A 27,878-nucleotide genomic window follows, 5' to 3' on the forward strand; every position below is an offset into this window, starting at 1 on the left:
GAGAAACAAGATGCCAGGGTTCCTGGAGGATGTTGTAGAGATAGGGTTTTGAGGGGTGGGGGGCACGAAGGGATTTGAACACAAACATCACCATTATAAATTTAAGGACTTCCTAAACCAACAGCCAATATAGAACAAATGTACAAGGGGTGAACTGTGATTGGAATTTGGTAAGTATGAGGATTGGTTGGCTGATGCCAGTGGGACATTGCTTCACAGAACTCATGAATCTCAATATCTTGGTCTGTTGGTGGTGTGGGCTTTCAGTTCTGGGATGAATCCTAGAAACAGGTCCTAGAGAGATTTAGTAATAACAGTGTAGTTGTGATGGAAGACTTTAATTTCCCAAACATCGACTGGAATATCCCAAGGGTAAGGGGTTTGGAATGGGAAGGAGTTTGTTAGGTGTGTTCAGGAGGGTTTCCTGACACAGTACGTGGATAAGCCTACGAGAGGAGAGGTTGTACTTGACCTGGTGCTGGCTAATGAACCAGGACAGGTGACGGATCTCTCGGTGGGAGAGCATCTCGGGGATGGAGATCATAATTCTATCTCCTTCACGATAGCATTGGAAAGAGATAGGATTAGGCAGGCTAGGAAGGTGTTTGTCTGGAGTAAGGGGAAATATGATGACATCAGGCAGACAATTGGACGAGTAAACTGGAAGGAGGCGTTCTTGGGGAAAAGTACTGAAGGAAGGTGGCGGATATTCAAGGAATGTTTGCTGGAGCTCTGCATGGCAACGTTCCGATGAGATGAGGTTTTGGTAGGGCGCGGGAACCATGGTGCACAAAGGTTGTGATGAACCTAGTCAGGAAGAAAAGAAAGGTGTATGAAAGGTTCAGAGAACTAGGAGATGGTAAGGATCTAGGGGAGTATAAGGCTTGTAGAAAGGAGCTTAAAAAGGTAATTCGGAGAGCCAGAAGGGGACATGAGAAGGCGTTGGCGGGTAAGGTTAAGGAGAATCCCAAGGCGTTCTACAAATATGTGAAGAGTAAAAGGATGAGAAAAGAAGGGATAGGACCCATAAAAGGTGAAGGGGGAAAAGTCTGTGTGGAACCAGAAGCCATGGCAGAGGTGCTTAATGAGTACTTTGCCTCGGTGTTCATGGTGGAAAGTGATCTGGGAAGTTGTACTACAGGTTTGCGGCAGACTGAAAAGATTGAGTATGTGGATATTAAGAAAGAGGATGTGTTGGAACTTTTAAATACTATCAAGATAGATAAGTCGCCAGGACTGGATGGGATGTACCACAGGTTATTGTGGGAGGTGAGGGAAGTGATTACAGAGTCCCGGCGATGATCTTTGCATCGTCGCTGGAGACGGGAGAGATTCCGGAGGATTGGAGGATTGCGGATGTGGTTCCTATTTTCAAGAAAGGGAACAGGGATAGCCCGGGAAATTACCGACTGGTGAGTCTGACCTCAGTGGTTGGTAAGTTGATGGAGAGAATTCTGAGGGACAAGATTTATGAGCATTTAGAGAAGTTTAGAATGATCAGGAATAGTCAGCACAGCTTTGTCAAGGACAGGTCGTGCCTTACGAGCCTAGTTGAGTTCTTTGGAAATGTGACTGAACACATTGACGAAGGAAGAGCAGTGGACGTGGTTTACATGGACTTCAGCAAGGCGTTTGATAAGGTCCCCCATGCAAGACTTCTTGAGAAGGTGAGAGGACGTGAGATCCAAGGGGCCTTGGGCTTGTGGATCCAGAACTGGCTTGCTTGCAGAATAAAGTAAAAAGTCTGACAACACCAGGTTTTAGTCCAACCTATTTATTTGATAATATACTCACAAGCTTTCGGGGTTAGTCCCTTCGTCAGGTGAATGGAGAGTTCTGGCCTCAGACAGAGCATATAAAGCACAGACAGTTTAGAGATTACTGATTAGAATGCGAATCCTTACACCTAACCTGCTGTTCAAGACCTGAAGTGGCTGATAATGTGAGTGGAAGGAGCACTGATCACAGTTTAAAGAGATGTGTATTGTCTCCAGACAGTACAGTAAGTGAGGTTTTGCAAACCCAGGCAAGTCACGGGGGTTACAGATAGTGCGACATGAACCCAAGATGTAACCCCCGTGACTTGCCTGGGTTTGCAAAACCTCACTTACTGTACTGTCTGGAGACAATACACATCTCTTTAAACTGTGATCAGTGCTCCTTCCACTCACATTATCAGCCACTTCAGGTCTTGAACAGCAGGTTAGGTGTAAGGATTCGCATTCTAATCAGTAATCTCTAAACTGTCTGTGCTTTATATGCTCTGTCTGAGGCCAGAACTCTCCATTCACCTGACGAAGGGACTAACCCCGAAAGCTTGTGAGTATATTATCAAATAAATAGGTTGGACTAAAACCTGGTGTTGTCAGACTTTTTACTGTGTTTACGCCAGTCCAACGCCGGCATACCCACATCTTGCTTGCAGAAGGCAGAGAGTGGTTGTGGATGGGTCTTTTTCTGCATGGAGGTCGGTCACCAGTGGAGTGCCCCAGGGATCTGTTCTAGGACCCTTGCTGTTTGTCATTTTCATAAATGACCTAGAGTGGAGGGATGAGTTAGTAAGTTTGCCAACGATACGAAGGTTGGTGGTGTTGTGGATAGTCTGGAGGGATGTCAGAAGTTGCAGCGTGACATAGATAAGATGCAAGCCTGGGCAGAGAAGTGGCAGATGGACTTCAAAGCGGATAAATGTGTAGTGGTCCATTTTGGCAGGACCAACAGGATGCAGGAGTACAATATCAAGGGTAGGAGTCTTAGCTGGGTTGAAGAGCAGAAGGACCTTGGGGTCCGGGTCCATAGAACTCTTAAATAGGCCTTGCAGGTGGAGGATGTGGTCAAGAAGGCGTATGGTGTACTGGCCTTCATTAATCGAGGGATTGAGGTTAGGAGTTGGGAGGTAATGCTGCAACTTTATAGGACCTTGTCAGACCCCACTTGGAGTACTGTGTGCAGTTCTGGTCACCTCACTACAGGAAGGTTGTGGAAGCTATTGAGAGGGTGCAGAGGAGATCTACAAGGATGTTGCCTGGATTGGGAGGCATGCCTTATGAAGATAGGTTGAGGGAGCTAGGTCTCTTCTCCCTGGAGAGACGAAGGTTGAGAGGCGACCTGATAGAGGTTTATAAAATGTTGAGAGGAATAGATAGAGTGGATTCTCGGAGGCTATTTCCCAGGGCTGAAATGGTCGCTACGAGAGGACACAGGTTTAAGGTGCTGGGAAGCAAGTACAGAGGAGATGTTAGGGGAAAGTTTTTCACTCAGAGGGTGGTGAGTGAGTGGAATCGGCTGCCGTCGGTAGTGGTAGAGGAGAACTCACTGGGGTCTTTTAAAAAACTTCTGGATGAGTATATGGGATCTAATGGCATTGGAAGTTACAGATAGTTCTATGGCTTGGTAGGTATAGATGTGATTGGCGCAGCTTGTGGGCCGAAGGGCCTGTTTGTGCTGTAGTGTTCTATGTTCTATGTTCTATGAAAGGTTACGGGGAGAAAGCAGGATTAGGCTATTGAGTTGGACAATCAGTCATGATCGTGATGAATGACAGAGAAGGCTCAAAGGGCTGAATGGCCTCCTTCTCCTCCTATCTTTTATGTTTCTATGTCTCTATAATAATGATTTGGAAAGGGTGAAAAGCTGAAAGCATAGAAAGGTGACTCATCCATTTCTTGAGGGTCCAGGGCATGTTTTTGGTCACTGTTTATTGTGGTGAAGTGAATGAAGAATGTTCGTAGACCATATAACAATGATCACAAAATCATTGAGATGAAGATGAGTCTTAGCTCCATGTTATCTGTCTGCATTATCTGTCAATTAGTGCATGATCATTCAATGTTAGCAGACTTGGAATGTGGAGATCAAAGATATGCATGTTTTGAGCAAATCAAATTTTGCTGTAGTCAGGCCTGTAATAGTAAAGCTTATAGTGCATTGTGAATTCAGTAATAAAGAATTATAGAGTCAAATGGAATTGCTTTCTATGATTTGACTGAACAGTAATGTTTGATGGTACAACATGGATTTATTAAGGAAACAGAGATCTGAACCTACAGTTGTTACAACCTCTCCGTGATTAAAGTAAAAAAAAACAGGAAAGAAACCCATTGATGCCAGGATTGGGGTTTGGGGTAAAAAAGCCACATTTAGATTAGCAGAAAGAAAATGTGGTAAATAGCATTTACTATGCGGCACAATGACACAGTGGTTACCACTGCTGTCTCACAATGCCAGGGACCCGGGTTCAATTTTTGGCTTGGGTCATTGTTTGTGTGGAGTTTACACGTTCTCCTTGTGTCTATGTGGGTTTCTTCCGGGTGCCCCGGTTTCCTCCCACAGTCCAAAGATGTGCAGGTTAGGTGGATTGACCCTACTAAATTGCCCCTTAGTGTCATTAGGACTAGCTAGGATAAATGCATGGGGTTATGGGGATAGGGCCTAGTTGGGATTGTGGTCGGTGCAGTTTCAATGGGCCAAATGGCTTCCTTCTGCACTGTAGGCTTCTTTGACTTAAACACAGCATTGTATATAGGCAAGACTAAAGTTGCAACTCACCTTCCATTACTGGAGAGATTTTCCAGGCAGTTGGAGGTGCTGTTGGCCCTTGAGCTTTTACTTTTCGGCAAGAAAGGATCTGAAGAAATATCACCAAGCCCCTGAATAACAGAAGGGGGAAAACACGTTCATTAAATAAGTCAATCTTTTATCAGCTTCCACTTTCAAATCTTGTCAGCCCAAGTTTGAAAGCTGGCCCTTATTGACCAAAGTTGGATGTAAAGCCTTTAAATTGGCTTTACATCCACACTGCTGCTGATTCAATGGGAAAAACACTCACATCTTCTTGGAGTTTAGCAGAATTGGCACCCTCTTTATATTAAGGTGTATGGGTGGTCCAAGGCAATCTTGGGGAGGTGGTGATGTAACGGTATTGTCACCGGACTAGTAATCCAGAGTCCCGGGGTAATGCTCTGGGGACCTGGGTTCGAATCCCACCATGGTAGATGGTGAAATTTGAATTCAGTTTTAAAAAATCTGAAATTAAAGGTCTAATGATGGCCACGTAACCATTGTCAATTCCTGTAAAAACCCATCTGGTTCACTAATGTCCTTTAGGGAAGGAAATCTGCTGTCCTTACCCAGTTTGGCCTACATGTGACTTCAGACTCACAGCAATGTGATCAACTCTTAACTGCCCTCTGACAATTAAGGATGGGCAATAAATGCTGAGCTATTCAGCGATGCCCTCATCCCATGAACAAATATAAAACTCTTGACCATCACCAAGGTTTTGATATCACTTCCTTGCTGAATGATGCTGAGTTACAATGACAGGGAATAAGCTTCTTCCCTACTGCCATCAGACTTTTGACCTTATATTCAGCTGATCTTTCCTAATACCCAGCTATGACTACAACACTATATTATGCACTCTCCCCTTTCCTTTTGTCCTATGTATTCAATGTCCCTGTCTACATCAACAGGGATGAAGTAGAAAGGGTCAAGAGCTTCAGGTTTTTAGGTATCCAGATCACCAACACACTGTCCTGGTCTCCCCATACCAACACTACAGTTAAAAAAGCCCGCCAATGTCTCTACTTTCTCAGAAGACTAAGGAAATTTGGCACGTCAACTATGACTCTCACCAACTTTTACAGATGCACCATAGAAGCTGTTGTTGAGTTGGTTGGTATGTAATCCTAGACCTCAGGATGCTGGGTGCAAGGGAAAGAGATCATGAGGAGATGGCCTGCTCACAATTCCCATGCTGCAAGTTTCTCATCAGTAATGGGGATATACAGACTAGATATCACATTAGAAAATGAAGAACAATCAGAAACATCATCACCCAGGCTTCTCTCAGGTTCCTATCAAAGTCTCATCTATAGTGACATTGATGGTGATGAGAGAGTAAGCCTGGCCACTAGCTATGGATATTTCTGTTGCTACAAATACAGTAGCAAAGTGATTTTGTCATTGGACCAGTTATCCAGAGACCTAGGCTAATGTTCTAGGGACCCAGCTACGGCAGATGGCAAAATTTCAATTCAATAAAAATCTGGAATTAAAAGTCTAATGATGACTATGAAATCATCATTGCCATAAAAACCCATCTGGTTCATTTACATTTACAAATCACAGCCTGTTCTTGTGCTGTAATTTTCTTTGTTCTTTGTTTATGCCCTTTAAGGTTGTTAATGCCCATCCTTACCCAGTCTGGCCTATGTGTAACTTCAGCCCCACAGGATGCCCTCAGGGGTGGGCAACAAATGCTGGCCAAGCCAGCAACACCCACATGCCGTGAAGAAATAAAAATAAATTATTAAGATTGTGGACAGTAATCTGACCACTATCTGGTATTTAGCTAACTCTCAAGAAGTGGGGTAAGATCAGTAGTTCTTGCAAATTCTTGGCTGTTCTGAAAGGTGATGGTGGGTTTGCTAGACCACTCATGAGCCAGGTTATGACCATGTTCTGTGACACTGCAATAACATACTCCACCAACTCATTAAGCACAGGAGGCTGACTTCCCTCAAAGGACATGAGTTTAAATGTTTTAAAGTTCATTAATGTCATAAATATTGTGTACAATTCTGGTCATCACACTGCCAGAAGGATGTGGATGCTTTGGAAAGGGTACGAAAGAGGTTTACCAGGATGTTGCCTGGTCTGGAGGATATTAGCTATGAGGAGAGGTTGGAGAAACTCAGTTTGTTCTGACTGAAATGATGGAAGTTGAGGGGTGACCTGATAGAGGTTTACAAGATTATGAGTGACATGGACAGACTGGATAGTCAGATGTTCTTTCCCAAGGTAGAAAAGTCAAATGCTAGGGGACATAGCTTTAAGGTGCGTGGGGAAAAGTTTAGAGGGGATGTGTTAGATAGGGTTTTTTACACAGAGGGTGGTGAATATCTGGAACGCCCTACCCAGGTAGGTGGTGGGAGCAGATACGATAGCAGAATTTAAGGGGCAACTAGATGAATACAGGATTTGGATGGGAATGGAAGGAATACAGACTCCAGAAGTACATACGGTTTTCGTTCAAGCAGGCATCATGATCAGCGCAGGCTTGGAGGGCCAAAGGGCCCGTTCCTGTTCTTAGGCTTATATTTACACTGCAATTAAGTTACTGCGAAAATCCCCGAGTCGCCTAGCCAATGCACCTAACCAGCATGAGGAGGAGGAAACTGGAACACCTGGAGGAAACCCATGCAGACACAGGTAGAACATGTAGACTCCGTATAGACAGTGACCTGACGAAGGGACAAACCTGAAAGCTTGTGAGTTTACTATCAAATAAATCGGTTGGGCTCAAACCTGGTGTTGTCAAACTTTTTACTGTGGTTCAAGAAGGCAGCTCACCACCACTTTATGACCAACAATTAAGAATGGACAATAAATGCTGGTTTTGTGAGCCTACATCCAATGAAAGCATTAAAAAAAATTAAACCATTAAATTACTGATCTGAAATACAATTAGGGTGGCTTGTGGCACAGTGGTTAGCATTGCTGCCTCACAGTGCCAGGGCCCCAGGTTCAATTCCAGCCTCAGGTCACTGTTTGTGTGGAGTTTGCATGTTCTTCCCGTGTCTGCATGGGTTTGTTCTAGGTGTTCTGGTTTCATCCTGCAGTCCAAAGGTTGGCCATGCTAAATTGCCCCATAGAGTCCCAACAAGTATAGATTACGGGGATTAGCAAGGTAAATAGGTGAAGTTACAGCAATGGGTAGGGGAGAGGGCCAGGGTAAGATATTCTGTCAGAGAGTCAGTGCAGATTCGATGGGCAAAATGGCCTCACTCTGCCCTGTAGGGACTCTATGGCTACACTATCATCTCTTCACTTTTAAGACATTGACTATTTATTAAGACCCTGACCTGTGTAAGGATCACTGACAAGAGCCTGATGTTAAAGTCTATGTTAACATCAAAAAACTAGGAGATATTTAGGAGTATGCTCCCATCCATTGATTCCATCTACATTTCCTGCTGCCTCGGAAAAGCAGCCAGCATAATTAAGGACCCCACGCACCCTGGACATTCTCTCTTCCACCTTCTTCTGTTGGAAAAAAGATACAAAAGTCTGAGGACATGCACCAACTGACTGAAGAGTAGCTTCTTCCCTGCTGCTGTCAGACTTATGAATGGACCTACCTCGCACTAAATTGATCTTTCTCTACACCCTAGCTTTGACTGTAACACTATATTTTGCACTCCCTTCTCTATGAACGTTCTGCTTTGTCTGTACAGCATGCAAGAAACAATACTTTTCAGTATATGTTAATATATGTGACAATAATAAATAAATCAAATCTAATCAAATCAAAAATCAAAAATATTGTAATTGGATCACCAGCTTCAACGTCAAATCTTTTTATTCCCAAACTACTTTCTGAGATAGCACCTTGAGGAGCCCTTAAGTTGTCACCCTAGGTGATGGATAGGTTTCGTTTTACCAAACTTTAATCCTGAAAGCAATTATCCCAGTGAAAGTGAAGCTGAGAGTTACTGGATCAAGCCTAGCAGGCCGACACTCACCCTCTGTTTTATAGCTGTAATGACTTGCCGCAGATCCTGCGACAGAAGTGAACGTTCCGTGTATCTCTCAAACTCCGGGTGGGACACCAAGATGTTCAGCGCCTTCCGACCATAAAACCTATCGGACAACGGAAGATGGACTTGACATTTGCACTCACTGGCTGTCACCAATGTTCCCCCTGGGCCACACAACAAATCAAAAGTCCCCATACTCACCACACAAGATAACCCCTTTAAGGTAGTGTGCCTGCATGGCCACGCAAAACACCAAAACAAATCACCCCAGAACTACAAAAAAACAGTAGAATCATAGAATCCCTACGGTGCAGGAGGAGGCCTATCTAGTCTGCACCTATTCTCTGACAGAGCATCTTACATAGGCCCTATCCCTGTAACCCCACCTATTTACCCTCTAACCTACAAAGCTTAGGACACTAGGGTCAATTTAGCAAGCCCAATCCACCTAACCCACACACCTTTGAACTGTTGGAGGAAACCGGAGCACCCAGGGGGAACTCACACAGACACAGGGAAAATGTGCAAACTTCTCACAGACAGTGACCCAAGGCCAGAATTGAACCCATGTCTCTGATGCTGTGAAACAGCAGTGCTAACCTCAGTGCCACCGTGCCGCCCATTATGCCGCCCAGAAAGTATGCTGTGTCACCTCTCCAAAGCTGATAAAACTCACAGAGAGGAATGGCTTTTTAAATCAATGGAGGTTTTGGGAAGTCCATCAGCCCACAATCCGACTGGACTTCCCACTTTGGTGGGAACTGCTTTAATTCTGAGATTCAGATACTCAATCCATCACTATCACAGACACTGAGATCAGGCACTTTCCAAACCATCACTCTCACTGTTACTGACTGGCCAATGCCCTACAAAAGCCATTTCTGGCAACACGCGCAGATGAATGCTTTATGACATTCTTCTGTGCCCTCAATCAAACTAACAGTAACATAAGCTGTAAATGGGCGACTGACCTTGATGGAGGGAGATGACATGAGTGTTTTAAATATTCCTTCATTGATATAGTAAAATCCTACCATTCACCATGCATTGCTGATTAGCACTGCCTCCTCATAGTGCCAGGCCCTGGGCTCGATTCCCAGCTTGGGTCACTGTCTGTGTGGAGTCTGCACATTCTCACCATGTCTGCATGGATTTCCTCCAGGTGCTCCAGTTTCCTCCCACACTCCAAAAATGTGCAGGTTAGGTTGATTGGCCGTGCTAAATTGACCATAGTTTTGCACTGGGGGGTGGAGGGGGGAGGAATAGCAGGGTAAATATGTAGAGTTATGGGGGATAGAGTAGGATTACTGTCGGTGCAGGCTCGATGGGCCAAATAGCCTTCTTCTGTACTGTAGGGATGCTATGATTTTTATGATTCTAGGATTCCCATAAAATCTCGCAAAAGGTGAAGTTACAAACCATGAACAGACTTTATAATGGGAGTGAATTAGACAGGCCCCAGTCATTGCAACATTACTTGCTAGCTATACATCTGAGCTTTTCTCTTCCAGGTGTGGAATCCTCTCCAACTCTTCACCTGTCTCTCTTCAGCTGTGACATTCTTCAAATTCACACTCCCGAATGTAAAAACAACATGACCCTGAATGCAGTCATCATAAATAAAAACTTCCTTACCATAACGTACAACTGGTGTAATAACTTTATCCAGCATGTAATCATTCTGTAATGCCTGCATGTTATTTAGCAGCCTGCCTTTGAACTTATTCGCACTTCATAAAGCAGCTCAATGCACTTTTAACTATTTCACCCAAACAAATCTATACTTCTGTTTCAACAAATTAAAACCCGCAAAGCATTACTGTCTAAGATGGCACAGTGGCACAGTGGTTAGCACTGCTGTCAAGACATTGGTAAGGCCACATTTCGAATACTGTGTGCAATTCTGCTCACCCTATTATAGAAAGGATATTATCAAACTAGAAAGAATGCAGTAAAGATTTACTAGGATTCTACCGGGACTTGATGGATTGAGTTATAAGGAGAGGTGGATAGACTGGGATAGGAGACTGAGAGGTGATCTTATAGAGGTCTATAAAATAATGGGGAGCAAAGATCAGCGAGATAGTCAATATCTTTTCCCAAAGGTAGGGGAGTCTAAAACTAGAGGGCATAGGTTTAAGGTGAGAGGGGAGAATTACAGAAATGTCCAGAGGGCCAATTTTTTCACATTGAGGTGGAAAGTCTCTGGAACAAGCTGCCAGAGATAGTAGTACAGGCAGGTACAATTTTGTCTTTTAAAAAGCATTTAGATATTACATGGGTATGATGGATATAGAGGGATATGGGCCAAATGTAGGCAATTGGGATTAGCTTAGGGGTTTTAAAAAAGAAAGGGTGGCATGGACAAGTTGGACCGAAGGGCCTGTTTCCATGCTGTAAACCTCTATGACTCTACACTGTGTTTTCCAATTTGACTATTAAGGTAAGGGGGAAAAGGTTCAGCGGAAATGTGCAGGGGAAGTTTTTTTACACAGAGGGTGGTGGGGGATTGGAATGAACTTCCAAGTGAGATAGTTGAGGCAGAAATGTTAGCAACATTTAAGGCTTATCTGGATAGACACATGAACAGACAGGAATATAGGGATACAGGTGGTTGGTCTTGATAGGACAAGATGTTCGGTGCAAGCTTGGAGGGCTGAAGGGCCTGTTCTGGTGCTGTACTGTTCTTTGTTCTTTGTTGTTGTATTCCGGAGAATCAAACCGTTACTTTCCCTCATTTGTAATCCCTTGAAGATGATAAACAGGTATTTTAAATTGAACATCAATAGAAACATTGCCAATTTCTGAAGTTATTTCGGGATTAATTCCAAAGAACAAAGAAGAAAGAACAGTACAGCACAGGAACAGGCCCTTTGGGCCTCCAAGCCTGTGCCAAACATGATGCCCTAACTAAACTAAAAAAAACCTTCTGCCCTTACTCAGTCTGTATCTCTATATTCCCTCCCTACTCGTGCACCCATCCAGATGCCTCTTAAATGTCATGAATGTGCCTGCTTCCACCACTTCCTCTAGCAACCCTTTCCAGGCATCCATCACTCTCTGCGTGAAAAATGTCCCCTGCACATCTCCCTTAAACTTTCCCCTCTCGCCTTGAACTTGTGCCTCCTTGTAATTGACACTTCCACCCTGGGAAAAAGCCTCTGACTGTCCACCCTCTCCAAGCCTCTTATAATTTTGTACACCTCTATCAGTTTCCCCTCAGCCTCTGTCTTTCCAGTGAACACAATCTTCCTTTATTCAACCTCTCCTCATAGCCAACACCCTCAAGACCAGGTAACATCCTGGTGAACCTTCTTTGCACTTCCTCCAAAGTTTCCACGTCCTTCTGGTAATGTGCTGACTAGAAACTGCAAGTAGCACTCCAAATGCGGCGGAACCAAGTATTTATATAGCTGCAATATGATTTCCCAAGTCTTGTACTCAATGCCGTATCTGATGAAGCATCGAGGATTGTGTTTTACTGGGTCAAATAGACACCTGCCTGAAATGTTCACCCTCAAAGTGACCTCAGCAATAATTGGATTAGTAGTGTGACAATAGTGGCCTGGCTGTTGCTATCAGTAATGAGATAAATGAGTTTTAGTAACAATCTTATGGAAATCTGTAAATAGAAGAGATAATCGGTCTGTGTAATGTGATCTCCTGTAGCATTTGTTTGGATGCAATATCTTGTTCTAAGCCAAACGGCCAGGGGTTTATGAAGTCAGATTCCGCCAAGACTGTTCCTCAAAGACAATAGTCAATTATTTGAATCTTGAATCTTTCCTCTATCCCACAGCCACCCCCAAACACTGCAATCCCATCTACTGTCACTGATGCTCCAACATCTGCCCACACCTGGTTTCCTGATTGCCATCCTGTGAAAATTTCACCATGGTTTGTACAATCTGGTCAGTATTGTCCTTGCTCCCTGATAGCAATCTCTCAGCTCCAAGATGTTCAGCGACACACAGTAGGTTCTCAGCAGTGGACCTCCGAACAGTGCTGTTACGGTGGCTGGATAACGAGAGACAAACAAAATAAGCAACGCATTTCAGCAAACTTCTCTTTAACTCTGAAAACAGAAGGGCTATTTCAACTGAAACTTGGAAAGTGCACATTTCCTGACTATTGCCACTAAGGCATTGACCATAAGACCATAAGATAAAGGAGCAGAATTAGGCCATTCGGGTCTGCTCCACCATTCAATCATAGCTGATATGATTAGAACAAAGAACAAAACAGCATGGGAAACAGGCCCTTCGGCCCAATGAGCCCACGCCACCATTTTAACATTTTGAGTGCCCTCTTCAACCTATGGCCTTTGTCTATGCCTATTGGGGAAGATTGAGGGAAGACTAATTTAGGGACAATTTGTTAACACCAATCAGCCTAAGAGCACGTTTTTGGGGTGTGGGAGGAAACCGGAGCACCCAGAGAAAACCCACGCAAGCACGGGGAGAACATGCAAACTCCCACAGACACTGGCCCAAATCCATGTATCTGCACAGCAAACAGTGATAGTCACTGAGCTGTCATGTTGCTCATCCCCATTCTCCTGCCTTCTCCCTGTAACTCCTGATCCTCTTATTGATCAAGAACATTTTTATCTCTGGCTTAAAGACACCCAATGACCTGGCCTCCATGGCTCTCTCTGGCAATTAGTTCCACAGATTGACCACTCTCTGCTGAAGAAATTCCTCCTCATCTCAGTTTTAAAGGAGCGTCCGTTCACTCTGAGGTTGTGCCCTTGAATTTGAATCTCTTCCACTTGTGGAAACATCCTCTCCACATCCACTCTATCTGGGCCTCTCAGTATTCTGTAAGTTGCAATTCGATCCCCCGTCATCCTGCTGGTTCTGTTCTGAGATGACTTAGTTTAGTGCAGTGTCGGGCACAATACATTGAAGGATGTCCTCAATGTGAAGATCTCCACAAAGACTCCACAGTCATCAGTCCTACCAATATGGCCATGGTCAGTTAGAGTGGTGAAGATGAGGTCAAGCACCTCCGGGTGGTCTCAAAGTCTGAAAGACGTGCTGGTTAGATGCACTGGCCATGCTAAATTCTCCCTCAGTGTACCCGAATAGGTGCCGGAGTGTGGTGACCAGGGGATTTTCACAGTAGCTTCATTGCGATGTTAATGTAAGCCTACCTTATGACACTAATACATAAATTTCAATTTAAACTTAAAAACGAGTGTTACCGACGGCAGCGCAACCAGAATAACAAGCCATCCATTATCGGAGCCCTTTGTCTCATGTGCCGGGTTGCAAGGTGCCAGGACATTATTTGTCCTGTAATTTGGCAACTTCAAATTTCACTCATGCACAATACCACTCCCCTCATTTTTGCATCTGGCTCTGGCAAAGGAGAGTGATAATGAGAGGCCCACAAGAGGCAGTTCCTTTCATCAAATCACAGTGAAATTAGCACAAAGAACCACAAAGCAAGGACAGCACTGTGGGTTTTAAGGGTGGCACGGTGGCACAGTGGTTAGCACTGCTGACTCACAGCGCCAGGGACCCAGGTTCAATTCCAGCCTCAGGTCACTGTCTGTGCAGAGTTTGCACATTCTCCCTATGTCTGTATGAGTTTCCTCCGGGTGCTCCGGTTTCCTCCCGCACTCTGAAAGATGTGTTGGTTAGGTGCATTGACCCAAAAAGGCACCAGAGTGTGGCGATTAGGGTAATTTCACAGGAACTTCTTTGCAGCATTAATGGAGGCCTTGCTTGTGACTAATAAATAAACTTTAACACAGTCCAAAGATGTGAGGGCTAAATTGACCCTAGTGTCAGGGATTAGCAGGGTACATATGTGGGGTTACATGAATAGGGCCTGGGTGGGATTGTAGACTCGATGGGCTGAATGGCCTCCTTCTACACTGTAGGGATTCTATGGTTCTATGAACCAGTTATTGATGTGCAAATCTGAGATACTTCCTAAATGCCACTTACATATTTACTTACTTTAAGCCGCCTGCGATGAGGGCAGTCAGTGCCCGCGATGGACTCACACTCTCCACCATAACAGCCAGCGCCTTGACTGCCTCCTCTCGGATGAACTCATTGGAGTCACCTGTCTTGTGAAGCAGGATTCTGGTCACCTCGTCCACTTCCTGGTCCATATTCTTCTTCAGCTGGGAGAAGAGTTCACTGAGAGACAGTATTGCAGAGCGGGCAACCTTGGATCGCAGATTACTAACCTGGGGAAATCAGAATCTTTTATCAGTATGCAACAAAGTTTGGCCTACCCTGTTCACCAAGACCGTACTTCTGGTGCTGTAGGGTTACTGCAATTAAACCAACCAAGAATTTTCTCTGAAAAGACTTACCATCAGTGAAGTTCACCTCACCCTATCTGATCACAAGGCAACATTATGTCAAAATTAGAGGCAGGGTCCAAAAACATTTTGTTAGCATCCTGATTAGCATAGTCACTGAGCTAATTGCTCCATTCAAGGTGTGGTCTGAATGGTTGAAAATCATTGGTATCATTCCAAGAGAGATCAGCTTGACAAATCACAACATCCAGAAAAAGCTTAGATGCAACATCTACCTCCACCCCACACCGAGCACCCATTCCCTGTATCCAACTGTATTTTATTCAGAGCGTTCAGCTTCACTCGCCCATCCAGAAATCCATAACTTTTACAGATGCATCATAGAAAGCATTCTTTCTGATTATATCACAGCTTGATATGGCTTCTGTTCTGCCCAAGACCATGAGGAATTTCAAAGGGTTGTGAATGAATCCCAGTCTGTCACAAAAACCAGCCTCCCATCCATTGACTCTGTCTACCCTTCCCACTGCCTTGGCAAAGCAACCAGCATAATTAAAGGCCCCACGCACCCCAGACACTCTCTCTTCCACCTTCTTCCATCGGGAAAATGATAGAAAAGTCTGAGATCACTTACCAAGAACAGCTTCTTTCCTGCTGCCATCAGATTTTTGAGTAGACCTACCTTATATTGAGTTAATCTTTCTCTACACCCTAGCTATGATTGTAACACTACATTCTGCACCCTCTCCTTTCCTTCTGTCCTATGTATTCTATGAATGGTATGTTTTGCCTGCATAGCGCGCAATAAACAATACTTTTTACTGTATCCCAGTACATATGTGGCACAATGGCACAGTGATTAGCACTGCTGCTTCACAGTGCCAGGGACCCAGGATCAAATCCAGCCTTGGGTCACTGTCTGTGCGGAGTTTGCACTTTCTCCCCGTGTCTGTGTGGGTTTCCTCCGGGTGCTCCAGTTTCCTCCCACAGTCCAAAGATGTGCAGATTAAGTTGATTGCCATGCTAAATTGACCCTAATGCCAGGGGATTAGCAGGATAAATGTTTGGGGTTACGGGAATTGGGCCTGGGTGGGATGTGGTCGGTGCAGACTTGATGGACTGAATGGCTTCCTTCTGGACTGTAGGGAATCTATGATTCTATGTGACAATAATAAATCAAATCAAAAGAAATCCATATTCCATATGTTGATCTCTTTTTCTATGTGGAACTTCCTGCTTTTTCCTAGTTGGAAGTCTGTATGTTGCTGTCCCACTGACAGATTCATTTGAAGTAATGTCCCAGATTGACCTTTCTTGATAACATTAACAGCTTTCATTTATATAGTGCTTTTGTAACATGAGGAACATTCAAAGCTCCTTCACAGCTCGGTGTAAGGAAATCTATTCACCACCCTGTATCGCTATATGCTCATTTCAAGGCTTCTCGGTACGTTTGGCATTTTCTCCCCTTCACATTCCACTTAATTCCTGTTGCTTTTTCACTTCCTGTCAGAAATGGCCTATGTACGTGGAATCTTGCCGTGCAGGAAGAGGACATTTTGCCCATCATACCTTTACTATCTCTTTGAAAGCTAGTCAATTAGCCCCTTTGCTGTTTCTCCAATCACTGACACTCCCCTCCATAGAATCATTGAAACTTAGAAGATAGGAGCAGGAGGAGGCCATTTGGCCCTTTGAGCCTGCTCCACCATTCACTATGATCATGGCTGACTGTCTAACTCATTAGTCTAATCCTGCTTTCTCCCCATAACCTTTGATCCCATTCACCCCAAGTGCTATATTCAGCCGCCTCTTGAATACATTCAATGTTTTGGCACCAACTACTTCCTGTGGTAATGAATTCCACAGGCTCACCTCTCTTTGGCTGAAGAAATGTCTCCTCATCTCCGTCCTAAATGGTCTACCCTGAATCCTCAGACTGTGACTCTTGGTTCTGGACTTCCCCGCCGTTGGGAACATTTTCCTTTCCCCCATTTCCAGTATATAGTTATTTCCCTTTACCACAGAATCTGCCACCACTGTCTTTTCAGACAGTACATTCCAGGTCATTCCAATTAGTCCATTCCCACTTTGTTCCCCAAAACCCTGTGAATCACTTGTCTTTTTGTGTAAAGGGGCTCTCTTATCTGATCTTTGCTGCATCCAAGGAAAGGACAGATATAAAAACAGACCTGCTTTCTTTTAACTTTCTCAGATGCTTACAGATCTACAAAGTCTATATTCTTAAGGTTTTAAATTTAGAGGAAAAGGCCTTCAATGGCTGGCAACTTGGAGAAGAGGCGAGCAGGTTTCTGGACACATCACCCACCTCCTTTGTCACTGCCAAGCAGACAGTGTGAAGCCTCGTGAGGAGAAGTTCCTGGTGGAAGCGAGCCAAGCGTCGAACACTGGACAACCCTTTCCTCTTCATCTCCCTGTGTGAGTAAAACCAAAGTCAAAAACCATGGAATTTGCCTTGTATCAGACTGAAGTAAATCTTTCAAAATCTCACACAGTCCATTAAGTTAAAGCTTTGACCACACTAAAGGACAAAGAATAAAGAACAGTACAGCACAAGAACAGCTCCTTCTGCCCTCCAAGCCTGCGCCAATCATGATGCCTGCCTAACCTAAAACTGTATGCACTTAGAAAACTATAGAAACCCTACAGCGCAGAAACAGGCCATTTGGCCCATCGAGTCTGCACCAACCACAATCCCACCAAGACCCTACCCCCATATTAACCCGCTAATCCCTCTAACTTCCACATCCCAGGATACTAAGGTGCAATTTTAGCATGGCTAATCAACCTAACCCGAACATCTTTGGACTGTGGGAGAAAACTGGAGCACTCGGAGGAAATCCACGCACACACGAGGAGAATGTGCAAACTCCACACAGACAGTGACCAAGCTGGGAATTGAACCCAGGTCCCTGGAGCTGTGAAGCAGCAGTGCTAACTGCTGTGCTACCGTGCCGCCCTTATGGAGTCCGTATCCTTCCATTCCCATCCTATTCATGTATTCATCTAGTTGCCCCTTAAATGCCGCTATTGTATCTGCTCCCATCACCTCCCCGGATAGTGCGTTCCAGACATTCACTACCCTCTGTATAAAAAGAGTGCCTCACACGTCTCCTCTAAGAACTTTTCCTCATGCACCTTAAAGCTATGTCCCTGAGTACTTGACTTTTCTATCCTTTTCTACCTTAAGAAAGAGCATCTAACTATCCATATAGATAAAGATATGGGCTTGATGTATTAGGGCAGATTTCACAAAGCCTGGCCTTGCACATAGCCTATGACCTCCCGCAAACTTTCTCTCAGTTGATGTTTTCTGGTTACAAAATTGTAATGTCCTAACTATGTTCGGGGTTGTGGGTTTTAAACAAAAAGAAAAGAATGTGTTTTTTTAATTTATTCGTGGGACATGAATGTCACTGGCTGGCCAGCATTTATTGCCCATCCCTAGTCACCCAGGGGCAGTTGAGAGTCAAGCACATTGCTGCAACTTTGGAGTTACATGTAGACCAGACCAAGTAAGATTTCCTTCCCTAAAGGAGATTTGTGAACCAGATGGGTTTTTGCAACAATTGACAATGGTTTCATGGTCATCAGTAGACTCTTAATTCTGCACATTTTTTATTGAATTCAAATTCCACCACCTGCCGTGGTGGGATTCAAACCGGAGTCCCCAGAACATTAGCTGAGTTCCTGGATTAATAATCTAGTGATAATACCACTCGGCCATCACCTTCCTTGGACACGTAGATTCAAAAATACAACAACAGGTTTTATTGAAAGATATGTTGTCTGTGCAGAGTACAAACTGAAGCCAAAGGCAGGAGCCTCTGGAACACCCCAGTGATAGCATCATCTAATCATGTGATTAGCTCTTAACTGACCCACTTGCCAGGGCCAAGGTGATGGATAAGAGAGAAAATGGGTAAATGACTGCGACAGGCCTTACAGACCTCCTGAAACAAAGGCCGGGGAACTCTGGTTTACGCTGTGAGAACAGAGAATTTGGTGCTCAGCCAAAACTCTATTTAGTGCAGCGGGACTGGACAATCCCAGCCATGGGCGAGATCGGAAAATTTCGACCATAGTAAGACCCTTCATTATCCCCAACATTCTTTCCTTTATATTGTTCACAACGGTGACAGGGCCTAAGGCAGCCCTCCCTGTGATTTTAAAAGGAAACCCATATTCCCATAGCAAACTTATGCTTAACACTGCAAGAGAACATGTTTAGAAAAACTTCACTCATAGGATGTGGGCGTCACTGGCTAGGCCAGCTTTTATTCTCCATCCTTATTACCTTTGAGAAGGTGGCGATGAGCTGCCTTCTTGAACTGCTACAGCCCTGTGGTGTAGGTACACGCACAAGGCTGTTAAAGAGGGACTTCCAGGATCTCGACCCAGAAACAGTGAAGGAACAGCAGTATGGTTCCAAGGCAGGATGATGACTGACTTGGAGGGGAACCATCAGGATGCTCCCACACATCTGCTGCCCTTGTCCTGCCAGATGACAGCAGTCATGGGTTTGGAAGGTGCTGCCTCAGGAACCTTGGTGCATTTTATATATGGTCCACACTGTTGCCATAGTGCAACAGTGATGGAGGCAGTGAATGTTTGTGGATGGGGTGCCAATCAAATGGCGTTGAATTGCTTGAGCATTGGAGCTGCACTAATCCAGGCAAGTGGAGAGTATTCCAACACACTCCCAATGTGTGCCTTATAGATAGGCTTTTGAGAACCAGGAGGTGAGTTACTCCTACCCTCTGACCTATTCTGGTAGCCGCCGTATTTATATAGCTAGTCTAGGTCAACTCCTGGTCAATGAAAACCCCAGAACATTGATAGTGGGGGATTCAGAGATGGCAATACCATTGAATGTGCAGGGGCGAGGGACAATTGATGGGGAATGAACCGTGTGATGTACCTCCTCTTATTCAAATATACTTGCCCAAATTAGGGTGCATATAGAATCATAGAATCACAGAATCCGTATAGTGCAGAAGGAGGCCATTCGGCCCATTGAACCTGCATTGACCATAATCCCATCCAGGTGCCATTCCTGTAACCCTGTATATTTATCCTGCTAATCTCCTGACACTAGGGTCAATTTAGCATGGCCAATAACCTAACCCGCACATCTTTATTGACATTTACCTTCATTCCCAGCTGAAAGCTCTGTAAATACTGGGGAGCTGCCAGACTGGCTCCCCATTGCACGTTCTGTCCCTTGCACAGAGTGAGGGGAAAACCCTGTCTAAGTTCTTTGACTCGAGTTTTTTTAGCTGCCGTGAAATACAGAATACTTTTAAAATCAGGAGTGCGTCTGACCAGTCATTGTTAGCCAGCAGTTTCAGCGCCTCTGTCAATCCCTGCTCCTGATGGGAGAACGACCTCGTCTCCAGGAATTCCTCCTTGTCCGTTCCCTCCTCTCCTTCCGGGGAATCCAGGGGGAGGTCAGGCAAAGAGTGAGCTGGGAACAAACATGTCAGGTAGAGTCACAGCAGCCAGTCTCAGAAGAAATACAAATGCATACACAGGTAGAAAGGATAACTTCACTGACTTAGATCAACGTAGTTAGCCATCTACTGTCTGGGCAGTCACATGATGCAACCTTAATGGACCAATCATAGAATCAATTAGTCCACAACAGACCCAGACATGACATGAGGAAAAGTCCAAGGGTGGATAACTTTGGAAAGCATAGGTCCAGAACCACCTATTCTTCTCAAACACACCAAATGTACCAGGTAGAAATACAGAATGGTTTTAGTATGGAGGCTGCCATTCAGCCCATTGTGTCAATGCTGACTCTCTGCAAAAGCAACTTAGTCAGTCCCACTCACCCTCTGCAAATCTTATTCTTAGGTTCATATTCCTTTTGAGAATCACACCTGCCAACACCATTTTCACAGAGCAGATATTCCAGATCTTAAACCACTCACTGTACAAAGGAAGTTCGCACAAATTTGTGTTCTCTGGTTCTCAACCCTTCCACCAATGAGAATAGTTTCTTTCTGCCTACTTTGCCCCAAGCCCTCATGGCTTTTTGAACATTTCCATTAGATCTCCTGTCAATTTTCGCTTTTTCTCTGAGGAGAATAACATCCACTTAGGACATAGAACATAGAACATAGAACATTACAGCGCAGAACAGGCCCTTCGGCCCACGATGTTGCGCCGACCAGTTAAAAAACAATGACCCTCTAACCTAAACCAATCCCTTTTCATCCATAAACCTATCCACGGATCTCTTAAACGCCCCCAAACTAGGCGCATTTACAACTGCAGCAGGCAGGGCATTCCAATCCCTCACCACCCTCTGGGTAAAGAACTTACCCCTGACATCCGTCCTATAACTACCTCCCCTTAATTTAAAGCCATGCTCCCTCGTGCTAGCTTTCTCCATCCGAGGAAAAAGGCTATCACTATCCACCCTATCTAAACCTCTGATCATTTTATATGTTTCAATAAGATCCCCTCTTAGCCGCCTTCTCCAAACTATTTAGCTGACTGAAATCTTTCATTCTCAGGAACATTTGTGTGAAATGTTCTCTCTAATGCCAATGCATTCTCTCTGAAGTGTGGTGTCCAGAAATGGACACAATACTCCAGTTAGGGGCCGAACAACTTCCTTGCTCTGATGCTCTGAGCCTCCATTTGTAAAGCCCTGATCCTGGATGCTCCTTTCAGCACTTTCTCACCCTGCCCCAATACCTTCAATAACTTGTGCACATGTACTCTCAGATCTCACTGTCCCTGAACCAATCACCACTTTCAGAATTGTACCATTTATTTTCTGTTGCCCCTCCTCATTCATCCAGCCAAAGCATATCACCCAAAACTCCACCTGCCAATGCTCACCCATTCCACCAACCTATCTATGCCCGCTTGAAGTTTATCGCTCGCTTCACAGCACTCCCAGGTTTTGTGACATCTGTAACTTTTGAAGTTGTTGCTGTATGCCACGATTGGAAAAGAAAATCATTGATCACTATTCTCTGATTTGCTGTCCCAAATCACTCATGCACTTTATCCAAAACTATTATTTTCTGAAATGGAACCTATCTAAATGGAATAAATCAATACTAATTGTTATCACCACCTCACCAGAGAGTTTATTTCATTAATTGGCTATTTACTCACCGAAATGTTTTCCACCAATTGATTTAAACCTACAATCTCTCAACATGCAGGCTGAGTCTTCTGGTTTGGGTTGAAATGACATATTTTGTCATGGTTCATAGAATCATAGAATCCCTACAGGGCAGAAGGAGGCCATTTGGCCCATCTAGTCTGCACTGACCAGAATCCCACCCTATCCCCATAACCCCATGTATTTATCCTAGCTAGTCCCCTGTGATGAAGGGTCAATTTAACATGTCCAATCCACTAACCCACTGCCCCTTTGTCAGATGGATGGAGAGGCCAGAACTCTCCGTTCACCTGACAAAGGGAGAAACCCCGAAAGCTTGTGAGTTTACTATCAAATAAATCGATTGGACTTAAACCTGGTGTTGTCAGACTTCTTACAATAGGAGGAAACCAGAGCACCTGGAGGTCTTGTCCCTTTGGCTAAGATCAAGTGTAATTTTGGCATCCTGCAGTTGATTGAAGTCATGAGGTTACATTAAGGCTTCATTTGAAGCAATTTTTTTAAAGCGGCATCTCGGCCTTTTGGCTAAGATGCAAATGAGATCAAGCCTTGGAGAAGGTGCAATGCCTGCTCCAATCAACTTGGACCATGTAGATCAAGCCCAAGACAGGAAGTGGTGAGCATGTCTTGTCAGCTTGGATCTGGGATATCTCATTTGTTGAGACTTTGAATTAGACTTTGATTGGATTGAATTGTATATGAAAACAAAAACAAACCCATGCAGGCATGGGGAGAATGTGCAAACTCCACACAGACAGTGACCCGAGACCAGAATCAAACCTGGATCCCTGGCACTGTGAGGCAGCAGTGCCAACCACTATGCCATCATGCCACCCATATTATCTGAGTCATATTATCTGAAACCCCAAACTATAAACATCTCACTTATGAGCCTTCTCTTTTCCGATGAGAATGTGCCCAATCTGGGTTCTGTAATGATTGTAATTACAAACACTAAGGTGAGAGGCATTAGCTTGCAGGAAGGGAATATTTTCCATTCTGGGGAGAGTCCTACAATGTATGAGTGATCTGCCCAATTTTCCAAGAAGAGAAAGGGTAATTTCCACATTGGAAACACCACCATGTGCAGGTCTTTCTCCAAGCCACACATCATTCCAAATTACAATGTATTGCTGTTCCTTCAATGTCACTGGAGTTCCCTTAGCAGCATTGTGGATATATTCACACCACGTGGATGGTAGTGGTTCAAGAAGGTGGCTGATTCTCAAGGACAAATAGAAATGGGCAACAATGTTGGCCTTGCCGCATCAAATGAACAAAATAATTGTGGCCTAATTTATCACTTCCTTTTTAATTATTTCATGGGATGTAGGCATCACGGGCTGAGCCAGCATTTATTGCCTGTCCCTAATTGTCTTTGGGGGAGCAGTTAAGAATCAACCACATTGCTGTGGATCTGGAGTCACATGTAGGCCAGACCTGGTAAGGACAGCAGATTTTCTATTTTCATGGCCATGCTTGGACTTTTAATTCCATATTTTGTTGGAATTCAATTCCTGAATTTAAATCTGCTGTGGTGGGATTCAAACCCAGTTCCTGGGTTACGCTAGGTCTCAGGATTACCAGTCTAATAACGGTATAACTATGCCACTGTCTCCCACTCAGATCTGCTGTAGCTCCCCCAGAGATGCACCATCTAGCTGAGTGGGGCAACACGGTGGCACAGTGGTTAGCACTGTTGCTTCATAGCACCAGGGTCCTGGGTTTGATTGGGTCACTGTCTGTGTGTTCTCCACGTGTCTGGGTGGGTTTCCTCCGGATGCTCCAGTTTTCTCCCACAGTCCAAAGATGTGCTGGCTAGGTGCACTGACCATGCTAAGTTCTCCCTCAGTGTACCCGGACAGGCACCGGAGTGTAGCGACTAGGGGATTTTTTACAGTAACTTCATTGAAGTGTTAATGCAAACCTACTTATGTCATTAATAAATAAACTTTTTAAAAAACTTCAGACATTGCTGGTTAAACCAGACCATTTTCTTACCTGAGAAATGTCGAGACGTGTTGTAGGTCTGAGTAATATTTGGGATATTTGGTAACGAGGGGCGATTGATTCGTTTACGCAGTGAGCTGCCATTGAGAGAAGAGCTGAGGCTGATCTTACTGAATTCCTTACTGTTCAGCAACTCTGGAACTGCACAGAAAGAGACAGGAATATGGCACGTTCTGGACATTGCAATGCATTGTTATATTCACCACATCTTACAAACATATGAAAAAGAGGCAGAAGTTGGCCGATCGACCCCTCAAGACAGCTCTGCCAATCAATAAGGTCATGGCTGATCAGTTTGCATTGAGTTCCACATTCCCCATCCAGTCCTGATAACCTTTAATTTGTAGAAACATAGAAGATAGGAGCAGGAGGGGGCCATTCAGCCCTTTGGTCCTGTGCTGCTATTCATCACGATCATGGCTGATCATCCAACTCAATAGCCTAATCCTGCTTTCTCCCCATAACCTTTGATCTTATTCACCCCCGACTGCTATATCCAGCCCCCTTTTGAATACATTCAATGTTTTGGCATCAACTACTTCCTGTGGTAATGAATTCCACAGGATCACCACTCCTTGGGTGAAGAAATGTCTCCTCATCTCCATACTAAATGGTCTACCCTGAATCCTCAGACTGTGACCCCTGGTTCTGGACTCCCCCACCATTGGGAACATCCTCCCTGTATCTACCCTGTCTAGTCCTGTTAGAATTTTATAAATCTCTATGAGATCCCCCCTCATTCGTCTGAACTCCAGTGAAAACAATCCTAACCGGTTCAATCTCTCCTTATACATCAGTCCCGCCCTCCCCGGAATCAGCCGGGTAAACCTTTGCTGGACTCCCTCAACAGCAAGAACATCCTTCCTCAGAAAAGGAGACCAAAACTGCACACAATACTCTAGGTGTGGCCTCACTAAGGCCTTGTATAATTGCAACAACACATCCCTGCTGTTGTACTCGAAACCTCTCGCAATGAAGGCCAATATACCGTTTGTCACCATGGTATTTACTCCTTTTCTTCCATTCCTTTGGTAACTTTTTTAAAATGTATCACATATCATTTATCTGTTCCTATTGTTTCTAAGCACATCGCCATGATATTGGTGCACAAAAAAATGCATTCCACTCAGAGGTGAAAAATATTATAAAAAGGTTGTTCAGCAGCTAAGATGAGCTAAGTTTAGATTTACGTCACGTGGTTCAAATTCCACAATCTCCCTCTTTCCCCTAAAACCATCTGATTAGGCCCTCTTCCATCGAACTCCCAAATCTTCCCTTCATCTCCATGTCCTCCCCCAGACTGCTCTTCCTCCGTGCAGCCCACCCCAGTCTCCCCAGTGATTTCTGGCTGGTTACCAGGGAGAGAGCCGCTCCGAGGGTCGATCTCCTGCAGTCGGTCTCTGAGCTGCTGCGTCAGCTCCCTCTCTTTCTGCTGCTGGCGCTGCTCCATCTCTTCCCTCCGTTTCTGACGCATCTTCTCCTGCGCTGACTTCGAGATTGTCACATGGCATAACTGTGGTGAATGGGTGGGGGGGGGAAATAAGAGATTTAACAGTGAGTCACTTAGACTTGGAATTTCAATTCCTGCAGGGAATTCAACATATTCCAGATAAAGTTGGGAAATCAGAGCTTAGTGAAACATGGGAATTAGGAGCAGAAGTTGGCAAATTCAGCTCTTTGAGCCTGCCCCAACATTTAATCAGATCATGGCTGGTCTCTCCCTGGTCTCAAATCCACCTTCCCACTTGTTCCCCATATCCCTTTATCTCTTTTTCTACTAGTAATATAACTTCTTCTTGTAACCGTTCAACAATTCAGACTCCCTCATAGATGGAATGACCAATTGCTCAGAAGAGGCCGACTTAATGCGACAGACAACGCGTTCCAGATCAAATAAACAGGAATATTCGCCATCCCCTGGAAAACGAAAGGGGGCAGACAGGGGATCCATAGAACCTCTGCAGTGCAGAAAAGGCCATTTGGCCCATCAAGTCTGCATCACCTCTCTGAATCCCTTGCCCCTCCATTCCCTCCCACCATCCCCCATCTCTGTAACCCCACACATTTACCATGGCTAATCCATCTTATCTATACATCTTAACAAACTTGAAGGAACAGAATTCTTCAAGGATGCCCAACGGCAAGAGGAGACCTGGAAGAGGACCCTGAGAAAGGAATCCCAGTGACCTGGAGTCCAAGGACTGAACCCACTTCCCAGAAAAACCCACCAAGTGTGTGGTCACGGATGTGGCTCAAGGATCGAGCTCATTAGCCACACAAGAATGCACAGAACCCAGGACCAGTAACACAGTTTCTTAGGTGGATAATCGCAGAAAACTGACAGATTAATTACTTATTCAAGTGTCCTTAATATCCAGGGAAAATGCAGCACATTTACAACAGATCTCAGGAAGAATGTTTTCATTCAGAGTAAAGTTTTTATAGAAATAATAGAATTCCTGCAGTGCAGAAGGAGGCCATTTGGCCCATCGAGTCTGGACCGACAACAATCCCATCCAGGCCCTATTCCCATAACACCACATATTTATCCTGCTAATCCACCTAACCTACACATCCAAGGGGGACTAAGGAGCAATTGAGCATGGCCAATCCACCTAACCCGCACATCTTTGGACTGTGGGAGGAAACCGGAGCACCCAGAGGAAACCCATACAGACACAGGGAGAATGTGCAAACATTCACACAGTGACCCAAGCCAGGAATTGAACCCAGGTCCTTGGAGCTGTGAGGCAGCAGTGCTAACCACTGTGCCACCTTGCTGCCCAGCCGCCCGTGCCATTATGGAATACTCTGGCAGTAAAGACAGAGAGGTGTGGCTGTTCAAAATCCAATTTGGGATAGAAAACTGGAGGCATCGGTCTCAAGTGTCAAGATAATTTTTGCCTTTGTTTTATCTTCTTTATTCTTCTGTGGGTAGTGGGCATTGCTGGATAGGCCAACCATCCCTAGTTGCCCTTGAGAAGGCAGTGGTGGAACTACTTCTTAAACCATTGCAGTTAAAGTGGTGTAGGTACACCCACAGTGCTGTTAGGGAGGGAGTTCCAGGATTTTGACCCAGCGACACTGACGGAACAGAGAAATATTTCCACATCAGGATGGCGTGTGGCTCGGAGGTTATCACCAGGTGGCGATATTCCCAGGCATCTCTTATCAGGGCACAGAGATTAGCACTGCTGCCTCACAGTGCCACAGACCTGGGCTCAGTTCTGGCCTCGGGTGGCTATCTGTGTGGAGTTTGCACGTTCTCCCTGTGTCTGTGTGGGTTTCCTCCAAGTGCTCCAGTTTCCTCCCACAGTCCAAAAGATGTGCAAATTAGGTGCCATGCCAAATTTCCCCTTAGTTTCTCAAGATGTGCAGGTTAGATGGATTAGCCGTGGTAAATGGCAGGGATGGGGGATGGTGGGGGTGGGAGCTGTAGATTCCATGCAGACTAGATGGGCCAAATGGTCTTTTCTGCACAGTGGAGATTCTATGGGTTCTCTCTCCTGCCCCCTTTCATTTTCCACAACATGATTCATATTCCTGTTTATCTAATCTGGAATACATTGTCTTAAAGGGTGGAGAGAGAAGATGAATAGTAATTTTCAAAAGTGAATTGGATAAATAGTTTAAGTTTACTTATTGGTGGCACAACTAGGCTTACATTCATACTACAATGAAGTTACTGTGAAAATCCCCTTGTCACCACATTCCGGCACCTGTTCGGGTACACTGGGGAGAATTTAGTACGGCCAATCCACCTAACCAGCACGTCTTTCAAACTGTGGGAGGAAACCAGAGCATCCGGAGGAAACCTATGCAGACAAAGGAGAACATGCAGACTCTGCACAGACAGAGACCCAAGCTGGGA

The 27,878-nt window shown here is 44.8% G+C and overlaps 1 protein-coding gene across 4 annotated transcripts in view; it reads right to left on the reverse strand.

Moving 5' to 3' along the window:
• The window catches only part of LOC145345214 (TOG array regulator of axonemal microtubules protein 2-like), an 84,550-nt gene that overhangs the window by 12,120 nt on the left and 44,552 nt on the right, over window positions 1–27,878 (reverse strand). For all 4 annotated transcript variants that reach the window (XM_080192963.1, XM_080192960.1, XM_080192962.1 and 1 more), the window contains 8 exons: window positions 25,364–25,520; window positions 23,999–24,148; window positions 20,173–20,314; window positions 17,156–17,261; window positions 14,513–14,748; window positions 12,402–12,560; window positions 8,529–8,646; window positions 4,549–4,649 (listed from right to left, as the gene is read on the reverse strand). In XM_080192963.1, the coding sequence (XP_080049089.1) occupies window positions 4,549–4,649; window positions 8,529–8,646; window positions 12,402–12,560; window positions 14,513–14,748; window positions 17,156–17,261; window positions 20,173–20,314; window positions 23,999–24,148; window positions 25,364–25,520 (1,169 nt within the window). The remainder of the gene's footprint in view (window positions 1–4,548; window positions 4,650–8,528; window positions 8,647–12,401; window positions 12,561–14,512; window positions 14,749–17,155; window positions 17,262–20,172; window positions 20,315–23,998; window positions 24,149–25,363; window positions 25,521–27,878) is intronic.

The sequence above is a fragment of the Carcharhinus amblyrhynchos genome, chromosome 7 (genome assembly GCF_965287045.1).
Source record: "Carcharhinus amblyrhynchos chromosome 7, sCarAmb.v2.hapA, whole genome shotgun sequence".
NCBI classification, from domain to species: domain Eukaryota; kingdom Metazoa; phylum Chordata; class Chondrichthyes; order Carcharhiniformes; family Carcharhinidae; genus Carcharhinus; species Carcharhinus amblyrhynchos.